Consider the following 13,389-nt stretch of genomic DNA (forward strand, 5'->3'; position numbering starts at 1 on the left):
GCCTGCCGATGCAGGGAACACGGGTTCGTGCCCCGGTCCGGGAAGATCCCACATGCCTCAGAGCGGCTGGGCCCGTGAGCCATGGTCACTGGGCCTGCGCGTCTGGAGCCTGTGCTCCGCAACGGGAGAGGCCACAACAGTGAGAGGCCCGTGTACAGGAAAAAAAAAAAAAAAAGATAAGGAGAAATTTTAATTTCTATGGCATGTTATAGTTTTCAATGCCTTCTTCATTTAGTTCATATCAGTTTCATCCAGGAAATTTTGCTGTAGGAGATAATGCTCACTGTTCACTGAAGAATAATTTATTGTAACATTTTGTCAAGATGGGCATTAAAGAGCTGAACCTTACTCTAAAGAGTACTGAAAACAAATTGGAAACACTGTCCTCTCCTTCGGAGGATAGTATTGTTTAGACAGACCTGGCATCACAGCCCATCGCTTCCCTTGGCAAGTCACTAGTTTCAGGTTCCACATCAGTAAAAAGGGAGCAATGATAACATTTGTCTCACAAAAGCGGTTGTGAGACCTGAAAGAATTATTGATATATGCATGTAATACTGAGCCTGACATGCAATAGAGTACTTTAATAGAGTGAAAGCGGCCCTACTCCTTGATTCAGTGATCCACCCCATCATGCAATAACTCCTCTGTTCACCCTGGTCAATCACAAGTTGTTAAACTAGGCCAGGTTTCCATCTTTGTGTATGATCTAGTAAAGTGACTAGAAATGTAGGTGCTCATCAGAATAAGCACTTCCGAGGTCTCACCTCAGATTCTGACTCAGCTTTTGCACCTGATGCAATCTGCACCCACAAATGATTGTGATGTGTAGCCTGGCTGAGAACCATTAATTTAGGTTATGTGCTGAGAGGGAGTTGGACCTGCTTTCTTTTTTTTTTTTTTTGGTACGCGGGCCTGTCATTGTGTGCTCTCCCGTTGCGGAGCACAGGCTCCGCGCAGGCCCAGCGACCATGGCTCACGGGCCCAGCCACTCCGCGGCATGTGGGATCTTCCCGGACCGGGGCACGAACCCATGTCCCCTGCATCGGCAGGCGGACTCCCAACCATTGCACCACAAGGGAAGCCCTGGACCTGCTTTTTACCTGCCACACCTCCAGTGTATCAGGACAAAGCTGCCTTTGCCTTTATTACTACGTGGGCTCTCTTTGCTTCTACTTGCAGTGGAATCAAGCTGGACTATGCTGGGCAATGGCAAAGGTCAAAGTCCCCTTCCTTTCCCCACTCTGTCTGATTTTCCCCACCTGTTGGTAGTTTTGTCCACTGTTTTCTGGCCTGACATTTACTTATGCTCTTCAGAGGATTTGAAAATGGAGAGCAGTTGCCCACAAGACAGGACTCTTCAGTTCCTGTCCCAAGATATGAAGAAGCAATTTATTGCTCAAATGTGGCACAGATGATTTCAAAAGAGAGGCCTAATTCACACCAACGAGATTGGTGAAGCAGGACCCCACATCCATATGAACAAAATCCGGCAAAATACGTCTCCACTAGTGTTACCACTCGGGGTGTGGTTTGTTTATTAAAAACTGACACCTAGGTAGTCATTTGGTTGAAACAAGGTTGTGCATCTCTAGTTGATATTGGGCCCTTTGGCTCCATTTCCAAGATAGTGGTAGGTTTAATGTTCAGAAATTCCCAGTTGGCCAAGTCTATAGCCGTAGGTAGAGGAAAAAAGCCCAAATCATTTTGTAGACATGGCTCTTTAATAGAATAAATGGCCATAACAGATATTAATACTTGGAGCTTCCAATTTTCAGTTTGGGGGTAATAGAAGCCACCTTCCAAATTGTTCTATAGACTTTCAAAGGAGTTGTGTTGGTCCTCTCCCTTATTGCAAATACTGTATTTTCTCATATTTTTAGTTTTACTGAATTTTAAATTAACACTATCATGTGAAAGAGTTTTAACTCTGATTAAAGTTAAATAAATTTAATGCTTATGATTACAATTAAAAAATTGAAAGAATATTCAGATAATGAAGAACCCTCATCAGCAACATTTTGCTTTCTAATAAAGTGCTAGTCCAAACAGTATGATTACAAGTGAGACTAAAGGATTGTCACCTTTTGGAAATCAGTTCTTGGCCTATCACTTGGGGAATCTATAACAGTAGGGGCTTCAGTAACAGAAATAATTTCTTAGGTATATATTCACTTTGCTAATATTTCAGCCCTAGTTTTGGCTTTTATGATGGCAAAAAAGAGGGTCTGGATAGTTATTGATAACTTCTAGTGAATAACCTGTAGAAACAAATGATCTGAAAGAGCAGAGAGGGCTGTACAAATCATGCTGTATTTCTTCAGTCTCTTCCTCTTTTGGCAGGAAAGCAAGGGAATGACCCTTTGAATCCTTTGCCCTTCTCTGACCAGGAATCTATGAAATCTGTATTGTTTGAGTAGATGTTCTGATCCAAAGACATGCGAATCTCCAAAAGTGGGTGATTAGTGGCTGCAGAAGACTCTGCAAAGATGGGCCATTAATAATTCCTCCATGCCCCGTAAGTAAACGCCATTTCTCACATCAAAAGGTGTGGAGCCATTTTGCCTCCTCTTGAGCTGGACTTTGGGCTGGACTTGTGACTTCTTTTGACCAATATAGTGAGACAGAAGTATTGCTGTGCCAATTCTGGGCATAGAACTTAAGAGGCCTGGTAGAATCTACTTTTGCTCTTTTGGAACCCATCCACTATATAAAGAAGGCCAGGCTATCTTGTTGGAGAAAGATCATGTGGAAGTAAACTGAGATACCTCAGCCAAGAGCCAAGCACCAAGACCCTAGATGCATGAATGAGTCCATCTCGGATTCATCTCCAGGTCCAGTTGAACTACCCTGGTCAACCTCAAATGAAAGAGAGATGAGCGGTCTTCATTCAGTACTGCCCAAATTCCTGATCTATAGAATTGTGAGCAATAAAATGGTATTATTTTAAGACACTAAAGTTTGGAATGGTTTGTTATACACAATAGACAACCGAGAAAAATTGTAAAATGATATAGTTCTTGTTCTCTAGAGCTTATTGTGATTTAGCAATTACATAGCACACTTATCTTTGACCATCCATTCAAAAATAAAGAATAGTAGGTGGATTGTTTTTAAGGTTAGACTCGCGCTGGCCTCATGTATGGTGACTTCTTGCTATTATCTCTGGCCTTAGGAATTTTTAAGGTTAGAATATCGTGCCTTTAAATCATGATTCTGATATTTACTTAAATGGAAATGTCTGAAACAACTGTTATTAGTTGTTATTTCCCAGGATAAATGAGACAGTTGTATTTTCATCACTTTGAGAGCCAGGTTTAATAGGGGCAGGAAGGCCTTAGTCATATAACTTGACCAAACCCAGACCTAGCAGGAGCAGCCAGTGGGCATGGGAAGTAATTCAAGGCCAGGTTATAGAACATCCTAGTGAGACCCAGGTATCATAATTCACAGGACTGACATTTAAAACCAGTTAAGTGGTGACATGTTTTTATGTGATTAATCCTTTCAGAGAAGTTATCCAGCCAATTAATCAGAGAACAGCCCTCTGGTGATGCAAGCCTAGCCAGTCAAAGTGGGATTCTGTTCTACTTTACGCCAAAGAGATGTGGAATTCCAAGCAGGAGACAATTGTAATAGACCTGGGTCAACGGGAGTAGAGTTCAGGAGGAAGGTTGCCAGGAGGTGAGTACACCCCATGAATGGCAAAGCAGTTCTTCTAGGCAATGAGACAAATTCAAGGTGCAGCCCTCTCATAGGATGGAGCTACCTGTCCTGGTCAAGGCTGAAAGGGTTAAGCCCATCGGTGAAAGCCACAGATGAACTTCTGGTCAGCAGAGCTGATAGTGAGTTGCCCAGTTCAGGAGATAGTAGGGAGAAAGGAAAAAGGACCAGAAGGCGAGAGGCCAGGAGAGCCAAAGAGAAGCATAATGAAATTTGAAATTTTGCCCTGGACCAGTGTTGGTTAATTTTGTGCATATTTTTGTTATCGTACTATAGTAGTTAATAATCAGATTTTTTATGAAGTTAAGAGAAAAAAATAACTACTAAGGAAAGATTTGACAAAAGGGAAAGTTTTTTGTCTTTCTTTTTAATCTTTTGTCAAGGTCTTGAGTTCTTTTAAGGAATAATGATAGGAGAAGAGGAAGAAAGGATAGTCTGTGCAACTTTAAATCAAAACAATTTTTTCTTTTGGGAATAGTTTTCAGCATTCTAATTTTTCTGAAGACTAAGTGTAAATTGGTCTTCATGCATTTAGGTTTATATTCATTGGCACATTGAACATTCTTAATTCATTCATTCTTTCACTTATGTCTTATGCTAGTTAGTGGTAGCCATGGTCACAAATGGAATTAATTTCTATTTAACTTATTTCTATTCACATACAGCATAAACAACACCGTGACCTTATTTCTTCCTCTCTGCAATCTACCACAATTTACTTCTCCATGAAACATGGTCTTTCCATCACTACTAAGTGCTTCCTGTCCAAACCAGTTTAGCTTATTGTTCTCCTAACTAGATATTACAGCATCTGCCCAGACTACTCTGGGTTTTCTTCTTCTTGTTTCTTTTTTTCTGTTTTTTTGGCTACTGAAGTAAGTGTCCCATGCTAAAAAGCAGTGAAGCACTTTTTTTTTTAAACAAAAATTAAAAGTTGTTTATATCTTCATATCCTTTGGATATCACTGAAGAGACTGTATCATCATTGTCTCAGTCTTCTCTCTCTGCTTCATCCATGTCACTTCTTTGCCTCTCTGTACCCTACCCCACCAGAGGCCCTTTTGATCTGCTTAAGATCAAGACTTGGTACCCTCTTAGGTGAGGCATTATAAGGCAATGATGTCCCACATTCAGACTCTATTGCACAGCTCACATCCTATATTTACTCTGTGCTTGGCAGGGAAGGGGGTGGTGGTTGTGGTAATAATGCCACATTCAAATGTCCACATTCTTCTTTTCTTATTCCTTAGTAAACAGATATGACTTTGAATTCTCAGGGAGCATTTTCTTCTTAAAGCCTAGTTTGTTTTTTTTTTCTTTTCTTTAAATCTTGTTTTAGTAATATGTTGCAGTTAAAATATATAGGAATAACTGCTGCCAAGATCTTTTCTGGAAGAAACGGCAAATCTTCCTTTTCTAGCTGTTGCTCTTCACTGATGATTCTGTATGCTCTTCTCTTCCACAGATTATGAAAACTGGCTACCAGCAATTCTAGACTAGTCATTTGTTTCCTAAACAAACCCATCAAAGATATCACCTCTCCCACATTTCTTATGCACAGAGGGCATTCCCCTCCTTTAGTTTCTGGAGGTATGTGTCATCCCTCAATTGAATCGCACCCTTGAGTTCCATGCTCAGGACAGAGTTCCAGGCAACAATTTCAATTCTGCTTAAGCTGTGGACAAGGACATGGCCTTTGGTGGCTGTCAGAGGTGATGTGTTTTTCAATGACAGGTATGTAGAAAGATCTCGGGGATAATTCGGTTCGCCAGGTCTCTATCATCTTTTTTTTTTTTAATTTCTGGCATTTAAACATTTTCCCCTCGCGTTTTCTTCTTTATAAATTAACAAGGAAATACAACAGACATTTTAATGGATTTCTTATGCAATTTTTATATGGCATGTTTAATATATTACATGCATTTTGCGTTAGGTCCTGAAATTAAATGCATTGGATATAAAGTGGGTGTAATTGGGGTGCAATTCTTTTGTAATTCAGTGTTTAAGTCTGGTCCAAACTTACATTAGGATCACCTAAGGAAGCCTATTAAAAATGCAGATTTCTGGGCCTACTCCAGATCTACTGAGGCAAACTTTCTGTCAGAAGGTGTTAGGGGACCATTGATTGAAACCATCCACCTTGGCCAGGAACGATGATAACCACCTGCTTGAGTTGTCTCACAACAGGAGGTCTCAACAGGAACATGGTGTGCCAACGAAAACTAACCAGGAGAATCCGGGAGGGGCCAAAAGAGGGAGGAGATGACCAACCTCCCAGAATTCTTCGCACTGGAATCCATCTTGGCTGAGAGATGCGTGCACCACCAGGAAGGACCCTGAGTCAGACTATGGGCCAAGCAAGATGATTGGCCAGAGACAACCTGGAAACTAACCCCATTACCATAAAATCTGAGACTGAGAGCCACTTGGCAGAGCAGTCCTCTGGGTTCCCTTACTCCGCTGCTCTCCACCAGGCTGCCCCTTCCCAATAAAGTCTTTTGCTTTGGCAGCACGTGTGTCTCCTCGGACAATTCATTTCTAGGTGTTGGACAAAAGCCCACTCTTGGGCCCTGGAAGGGGTCTTCCTTCCTGAAACAAAGGTGCCAATAATATATCTTCTAAGATTAATATATATTATGTAAATGATTATATTATATAAACTATATAAGAACTACTATGTATATTAACAATGGTCCCCAAAGGATTCTTATGAAAAGTTAAACTTTGGTAGCATTAATGAAGTCAAATTTATCATTCAGTCCTAAGGCTATTCACCACTATTTCCCTTTTTAGCTATACAGGAAAAACAAGGTGGACAGTTGAGATGGTTGATAATTAACTTTATAAGAAATACTGAGAGAAAAAAAGATAATATTCTTGTTGCCATGTGGTGTTTAGTTTGAATTATCCACAGAAAGACCTCAATTCGGAGCATTACCTTTCTTATGTATAAAAATGAGTCAAAGGTCAGAGGTTAATAGACTGTCTCATTTACAAAAGATACACAATAGCAAAAGAGGAATTAGAATTCATAGGCTGACAGAAATGCTGGGGCTGGCCTCTGTGGAACCATAATTTATTTTGTTTGGCTCTGAACTGAAAAGCGTTAAAGGGTAAACCATTAAGTTGTTCATTAGCATTTGTGAGCAACACCCCAACTAACCTCCAGAAATGCTATTAAAACAGTAAGTATGGTTGGGGAGGAGGCGAGTGATTGACAGTGAATTATACTTGAATTAACACTTGAAAAATGAACCCAATTTGATCTAAAATTCTCTAATAATGATAATAATAATAATAAAATCCCCAAGATAAATCTTCCATGGTACACTGACATGTAGAAACAAACCAAACACCGGAATTTTAGGCCTTTCAGGCCTTTCAGATACAAAGACAAGAGCCACTTCCATTTAATGGGTATTTCTATATGCATTAAAAGTAAAGACTTCCCTGGTGGCGTAGTGGTTAAGAATCCGCCTGCCAATGCAGGGAACATGGGTTCGAGTCCTGGTCTGGGAAGATCCCACATGCCGTGGAGCAACTAAGCCCGTGCGCCACAACTACTGAGCCTGTGCTCTAGAGCCTTAGAGCCACAACTACTGAGCCCATGTGCCACAACTACTGAAGTCCGAGCACCTAGAGCCTGTGCTCCTCAACAAGAGAAGCCACCTTAATGAGAGGTTTGCACACCACAACGAAGAGTTGCCCCCGCTCGCTGCAAATAAAAAGCCCATGCACAGCAACTGAAGACCCAACGTAGCCATAAATTAAAAAAAAAAAAGTAACATGGAAACTACATACTTTACCCAAAGTATGCATAATAAGGAATTACTTATGTCCATATAAAAAGGCTCAGAAAAAAACTTTGCTTCTCATATTATGATATACAAATAAAGTGTCCTTTTTTTCAATACAAGTCTATATATTAAACATGGTTAACATACGCTATGTAAGATCTACGGGTTCATAGAGAACAAAGTTAATATATTTGTTCTAAGAACAGAACTAAATCAATATAATAAGATTCTGGCTAAATTTTCAAAGTTTAATTATATTAATGATTATATAGAAATTAATATAACAAGACCTTTATTACTATGCTATTTTTGCTCAAGAATAAGGAAATGAAGAATAAGTTTAGCTCCACCATTAGGTTAAAAAGCAAGGTTTAAAGATCAATATTAATAGAAACAATTATTTGATTGCTTTTCTGTCTCTGTAGGTAGACTCATTTATTCATTTATCCACCAATTAGTCAATATGTATTAATAGAATGCATACTATAGGTTAGATACGGGTGGTGGTGCTACAAAGTGAAATGTATTATGATGCCTACTTTTCGACTGAGTCAGTGATCTGACAAATTTCAAGTAGAATGGAGCTAAACGTTGATTATAATATAAAAGGAACAAAAATAAAACTGATAGTGATTTTAATAATAAGATCAAATCAAAAGACAATAAAAGTAGAAAATTTAAATCCTAATTTTGTATGCTTCATTCTAAACTGGGAAAATGGCTAAAAATACTAAATTGGAATATTATAATCTGATAATATTTTCAGTGCTTAAAGACTCTTATTTTATGAATCTTATATTTACTACTGATGGGTGAAGATTGATAAATTAGCAAATATTTAATTATATATACTTCGATTGTCATTCATTCATTCAATCAGTAGCTTGTTCAATGAATATTTATTAAACTTCCCTTATATTCCAGGACCTGGGGACACAACCCAAACCAAAAAAGTAAGGACCCTGCTCTCAAGGAGTTTACATTCTAGGGGCCTAACACAATCTGCTCTGACACTCCAAATACTTCAGTACATTTTCATTGGAAACACTGCCAGCAAAGACAGTAGTAAATAAGGGCATGATACGCTTCAGGCCTGGAATTTTTCAACTCTGGCTGTACTTCTGTGCAAAGGCCATTAGGTGTGCAATCTTACACAAGTTACTTAAACATTTTAACCTTATTTCCGCCTCTGTAAAAGAGGAACAGTAATAGCTGGGTTCTTCTGCAGATTAAATGAGATAATGTGCGCCGACTATTCAGCAATTATTAGTATTATCGCTTTGGCTCCATGGCTCCAAAAAAACGTGCCTGCTCACTAGAATCACCTGGGGATATCTTTAAACTCTCAGACCACACACCAGGCCAATTAAACCCAATCTCTGAGGGTGGGGCAGAGGCGTCAGCATTTTTTTGAGCTCCCCAGGTGTTTCCAATTTGCAGACAAATTTGGGAACGGCTGCAGTTTGGCTTACTGATATTTCATAATAACATTTGCCCATCCACCTGTCTATACCAGAGATGGAACCAGGATGCCTCATGAGCGAATGAAAGCCAGATAACTAAGGTGCACATTTTTCTGTCTCATCTCGTGGCTCGCATCCAAATCTCTTCAAATCTCTTCAAGGGGAGAGGGATGGGAGGGAGTCCTGACCCCTACTGCCTGCGCACAGCTGTTAAGGTTTAAGGAGACCCTTAGGCATATAGGGAGGACTGACACTTCCACCTGCGGCGACTGCTGGGCCTGCCAGAGGAGAAGCCGAGAGCCGGGAAAACCAGCCCTTCCGGGGCGCTTGGGCTCGGGACAGAGGCCGAAGACGCGCCGGGAGGGAAGACCGGCAGCTGGATTGTCCCTTGGGGCCGTACAACGGCCTGGCCCGCGCGGCTCGGGTGGGCGCTGTCTGTGTGCGCGCTTTTCCCTCGCCCGCCCTCCCCGCTGCGACCCCAGCCCAGGGCAGGAGCAGAGCCCAGGCGCAGTGGCCCGGGGCGAGGAGGGCCCGCCCCGCCGCCCGCAGCCATGGAGTCATGGCCGCCTGGCGGCTCTGGGCCCGCGGAGGCCGGGCGTCGCCTGCGCGGCTTGCACGGCGCCGACCTGGCGGCCTCGGCCTCCTTGCTGAGCGGGGCCGGGGCCGAAGCCGGGTGCAGCGCGCCGGCCGTGGCGGCCGTTTTGCCGGCGGGGGGGAGCGGGGAGAGGATGGGCGTCCCCACCCCGAAGCAGTTCTGCCCCATCCTGGAGAGGCCGCTCATCAGCTACACCCTGCAGGCCCTGGAGAGGTAATGCGGCGCCAACCGCGCCTTGCGGTCCCCGTCCCCCCGTCCCCCGCCCTCAAGCCCAGGGCAGCCCGCGCGGCACCTGCTCCAGTAGCTGTGCTCGTGCTGGCACCCGCTCTCGGCGGACCGCGGGGCCGGACTCCACCCGCTCGGTCATTCCAGTTCGGGCTCCATTCCCTCTAGCCCTTCACGGAAGGGGAGCTCTGGCCCTTTAACAGACTGGCGTGGAGCCTGGGGCTGCCCCGCGGAGCCTGGGGCTTCCCCACGGAGCCCTTTACCGCTCCAGCCGCCGGCCTGTGGAGCTGCCCTCAAGACTGACTGGGTTAGCGCGGGGGACGTTTAGTTCTAACCCCGGGGCCTGTGGGGACTAATGGGAAGCTGGTTTAGGAGTCTCCCTGTCCCTGTCCCATATTCTCTCTCCCGCTCATTCTTCACTCTCAGCGGCTGTCTCCGCGCATGCGTGGGTGGTGAGTTGCAAATTAGATTAAAATCTAGTTGCAAAGTAGATTTTACTTGCCAGTATAGTTTTATGGGCCTTTGGTCATTTTTTTTCTCAACTATTAACAAATATTAACTGAGTATCTGATATGAGACATACTGTGCTAATTACTAGGTACTGAAGGTGGACAGAGAAGCAGGATTTAATCCAAACCTTTCCATGGTGGAAACGGATTTAAGGGCGCTAACTACATGCTGTATCTTCGAAAACGAACTAGCTGGGGAAACTGGAAAGGAAAAGGATAAGGAGGACCAGGGGAGTAGTAGTGAGGATCGAAGGAGGTGAAAAGGAAGGGTATGTTATTTTAGCTTGTTTTTAGCCGTGTGTAATGGCTGGAGGGATGGGAAGCTGGGGGAGTACAAGGGTCCACATAGGTGTTGTTAGGGTGTTGAAACTTACAGAAGCCAGTGTGGAGCTGTGGGAATATGTTTTCACGTGGATTGACATGAACCATTTGCTTTAGGAGGCTTTAATGAAGACGAAGCTAATGAGGTTCTGGTCAAAGGACAGTAGCATGTTATCCAGAAAACAGACCCCTACCTCCCACGCTTTCATACACTCCAGGAGCCAAATGCCCCAGTTGCTTTGCATATGGTAATTTTTCCAAATGACACTATTCAGAAAGTAAGTGGAAGTGTAAAGACCCATAATCACCTTTGATTCGTGGCTGGTGGTTACATGTGAAACTCATACAAACATTGAAAGAGTTCTAGGTGCTTCTTTTGCTTCTGTAGTTTTCCATTTCTCTGAGTAGTTGATTCATGCTCCTCCAATATTCCAGTGTCACAGATATTGTGACGACGTAGGCCATTTATGCAGGTAATATTAGGGGACACAATAGAGCTCGGCCAGCAGGATCTTCATCTATTAAGCATTTAGAAGTAAGGGAGTGCAGACTTTTCTACGTTGAGTTTTCCTTTGTATGGAAAAAAAAACGCCACAAAACTTCTGTATTTGCAGTGTTGCCTCTTCTGAGGCAGCAGGAGATAGGTGGATATTAAAAAATAGCAATTTTAAAGTACAAGAATGTTCTGGAAAGGCCTTGTTGATGTAAAATAAGATGGAACACTTCTGTTTTTACTTAATTTGATCACAGCGGTAATAAAATCCTAATAGCAGTAGTAACTAATCAAAACCTCCATTTTGAAATACTTCTGGGATCATTCTTTCTAAAGCATTACAATGCCTGAAGAATTTATGGAATATGGTTATTTTGGAGTATGTCTCAGGAAATCCTTGGAAACCTTGTATCACAGGGATGTATATATACATCCCTGTGCTTCTTAGCCCTTTGCCACATGAAAGCCCTTCTATTGGTAAAAGATGAGCTCCACAGACTGCTGATAGTTTTCCTAGAGTGTGGTGCTAAAAGGCCTAGGTCATTTCATCCCGAAAGATAAATTATGGAAGTTCCTGTCTTTTGGAACTGAGAGTCAATGTAAAGAACTAATGAGGATTTAGAAGGAGGGGTTACCCCAGAAGTTTGGCCCCAAAATGGGATAGGGAAATGCAAAAAAACATGATTAGTTTGGTTTTCAGTTAATGCCATGTGAACATTTATTTCTACTCATTGACTTACCTACCCAAAGCAAGTAAAAATGTATAGCCATACAAAGGAAACATGAAAGCAAAAGGAGGTGGGGCAGATAAGAGAACAATAAAGCTCTAGAAGAAAGAAGGTAGAGGAGTGGTAACCAGTCAGTTTTAATAGAGGCTCAAGGAAGCAGAAACGTAAGCCTTGAGGTAGAAGAGCTGTGTGATGGAAGCAAGTTGATTGCAGTCATAGAACCTTGGAAAGGCTCAGGAGTTAAAAGTACTAATTAAGGTAGAGTAGACAGAGAACAACTGTCTACAGCTGTAAAGACAACTGGTTGAAACCTTCAAAAAAAAACAGGCTCCCAGATCCCTGTCAGAACACTGGAGGCTTAGCGTCAGGCTCAGAACCAACACAGCCAATGGCAGAGTGAAGTGCTCCATGGCCATAGAGAAATTAAGAGCCACATTCTCATTTTCGAATGAGATGCTTAGCACTTAAGGTAGACTCAAGGAAGTACTTTACTTTTCAAACGTGCTATGCACTAAAGCACCTGTCTTTGCATAACTGAGAAGTTGGAGGAGACATTGAGAGGTTTGTCTTGTGAATTGTCTGGGACTTCATATTGTTTTTCTGCTTTAGATGATATTGGAAAAATACACATTTTTCTAGTTTAGCCACGGTTTACTTGTGTGCCATTGAAATTTCTTAAACTAATTATCAGATGAAATGAGATTTAAAAGAATCTCTGAACCCTCAAATCTTAAACATGTTGGCTAAAGGCTTTCACTGGACCAATGGAGGCTCAAAGTCCATCTGAACTAGTTGTGTGTGTGTATATATTACAATTAGCTTTTATTATTATTATTTTTTTATTTTTTTGCGGTTCACGGGCCTCTCACTGTTGCGGCCTCTCCCACCGCAGAGCACAGGCTCCGGACGTGCAGGCCCAGCGGCCATGGCCCACGGGCCCAGCCGCTCTGCGGCATGCGGGATCCTCCCGGACCTGGGCACGAACCCGCGTCCCCTGCACTGGCAGGCGGACTCTCAACCACTGCGCCACCAGGGAAGCCCACAATTAGCTTCTATATGTGTAGAAGAATATATATGTTTATATGTTCACAGAGTGTATTGAGATTATGCACCTTGCTCAGATCCGTGCATTACAGGAGTTATACTAAAAGGATCAAGTGTAACTAATTTGTAGGTTGTAAGAACAGAGGTCTTCAGAAGATGACTAAAAACATTTCTAGGAGTTTTAAAGTTTCATTTTGGCCTTTTAGGGGGAATTAAAATATAAATTGAACCACAGATTGTAAGTTGAAGAGAACTTTGAGTTTTCTTATTTTGTTAACAAGGAACTGAGGTCAAGGGTATTAATCCTTCTCATAACGATTTATGACCTGAGTTTGCAAAAGGAAGTGTTGCTCTAAGAAATCATGTGGCAGTGGTATTATTGGCAGGGGCCTAAAGCTCTGACAGTTCGGTTGTAAGATCTACTTGCAGTCGATCAACTGATATCAAAAAAGTGTTTTCCCAGGTCTGAAATAGGAAGTAAAAATTCCTGC

The 13,389-nt window shown here is 42.4% G+C and overlaps 1 protein-coding gene across 2 annotated transcripts in view; it reads left to right on the forward strand.

Moving 5' to 3' along the window:
* The first annotated feature begins 9,534 nt into the window (after nucleotides 1-9,534).
* CRPPA (CDP-L-ribitol pyrophosphorylase A) overlaps nucleotides 9,535-13,389 on the forward strand; it is a 327,109-nt gene continuing 323,254 nt past the window's right edge. For both annotated transcript variants that reach the window (XM_007469029.1, XM_007469030.1), the window contains exon 1: nucleotides 9,535-9,791. In XM_007469029.1, the coding sequence (XP_007469091.1) occupies nucleotides 9,535-9,791 (257 nt within the window). The remainder of the gene's footprint in view (nucleotides 9,792-13,389) is intronic.

Source organism: Lipotes vexillifer, unplaced genomic scaffold (genome assembly GCF_000442215.2).
Source record: "Lipotes vexillifer unplaced genomic scaffold, Lipotes_vexillifer_v1.1 scaffold623, whole genome shotgun sequence".
NCBI lineage: Eukaryota > Metazoa > Chordata > Mammalia > Artiodactyla > Lipotidae > Lipotes > Lipotes vexillifer.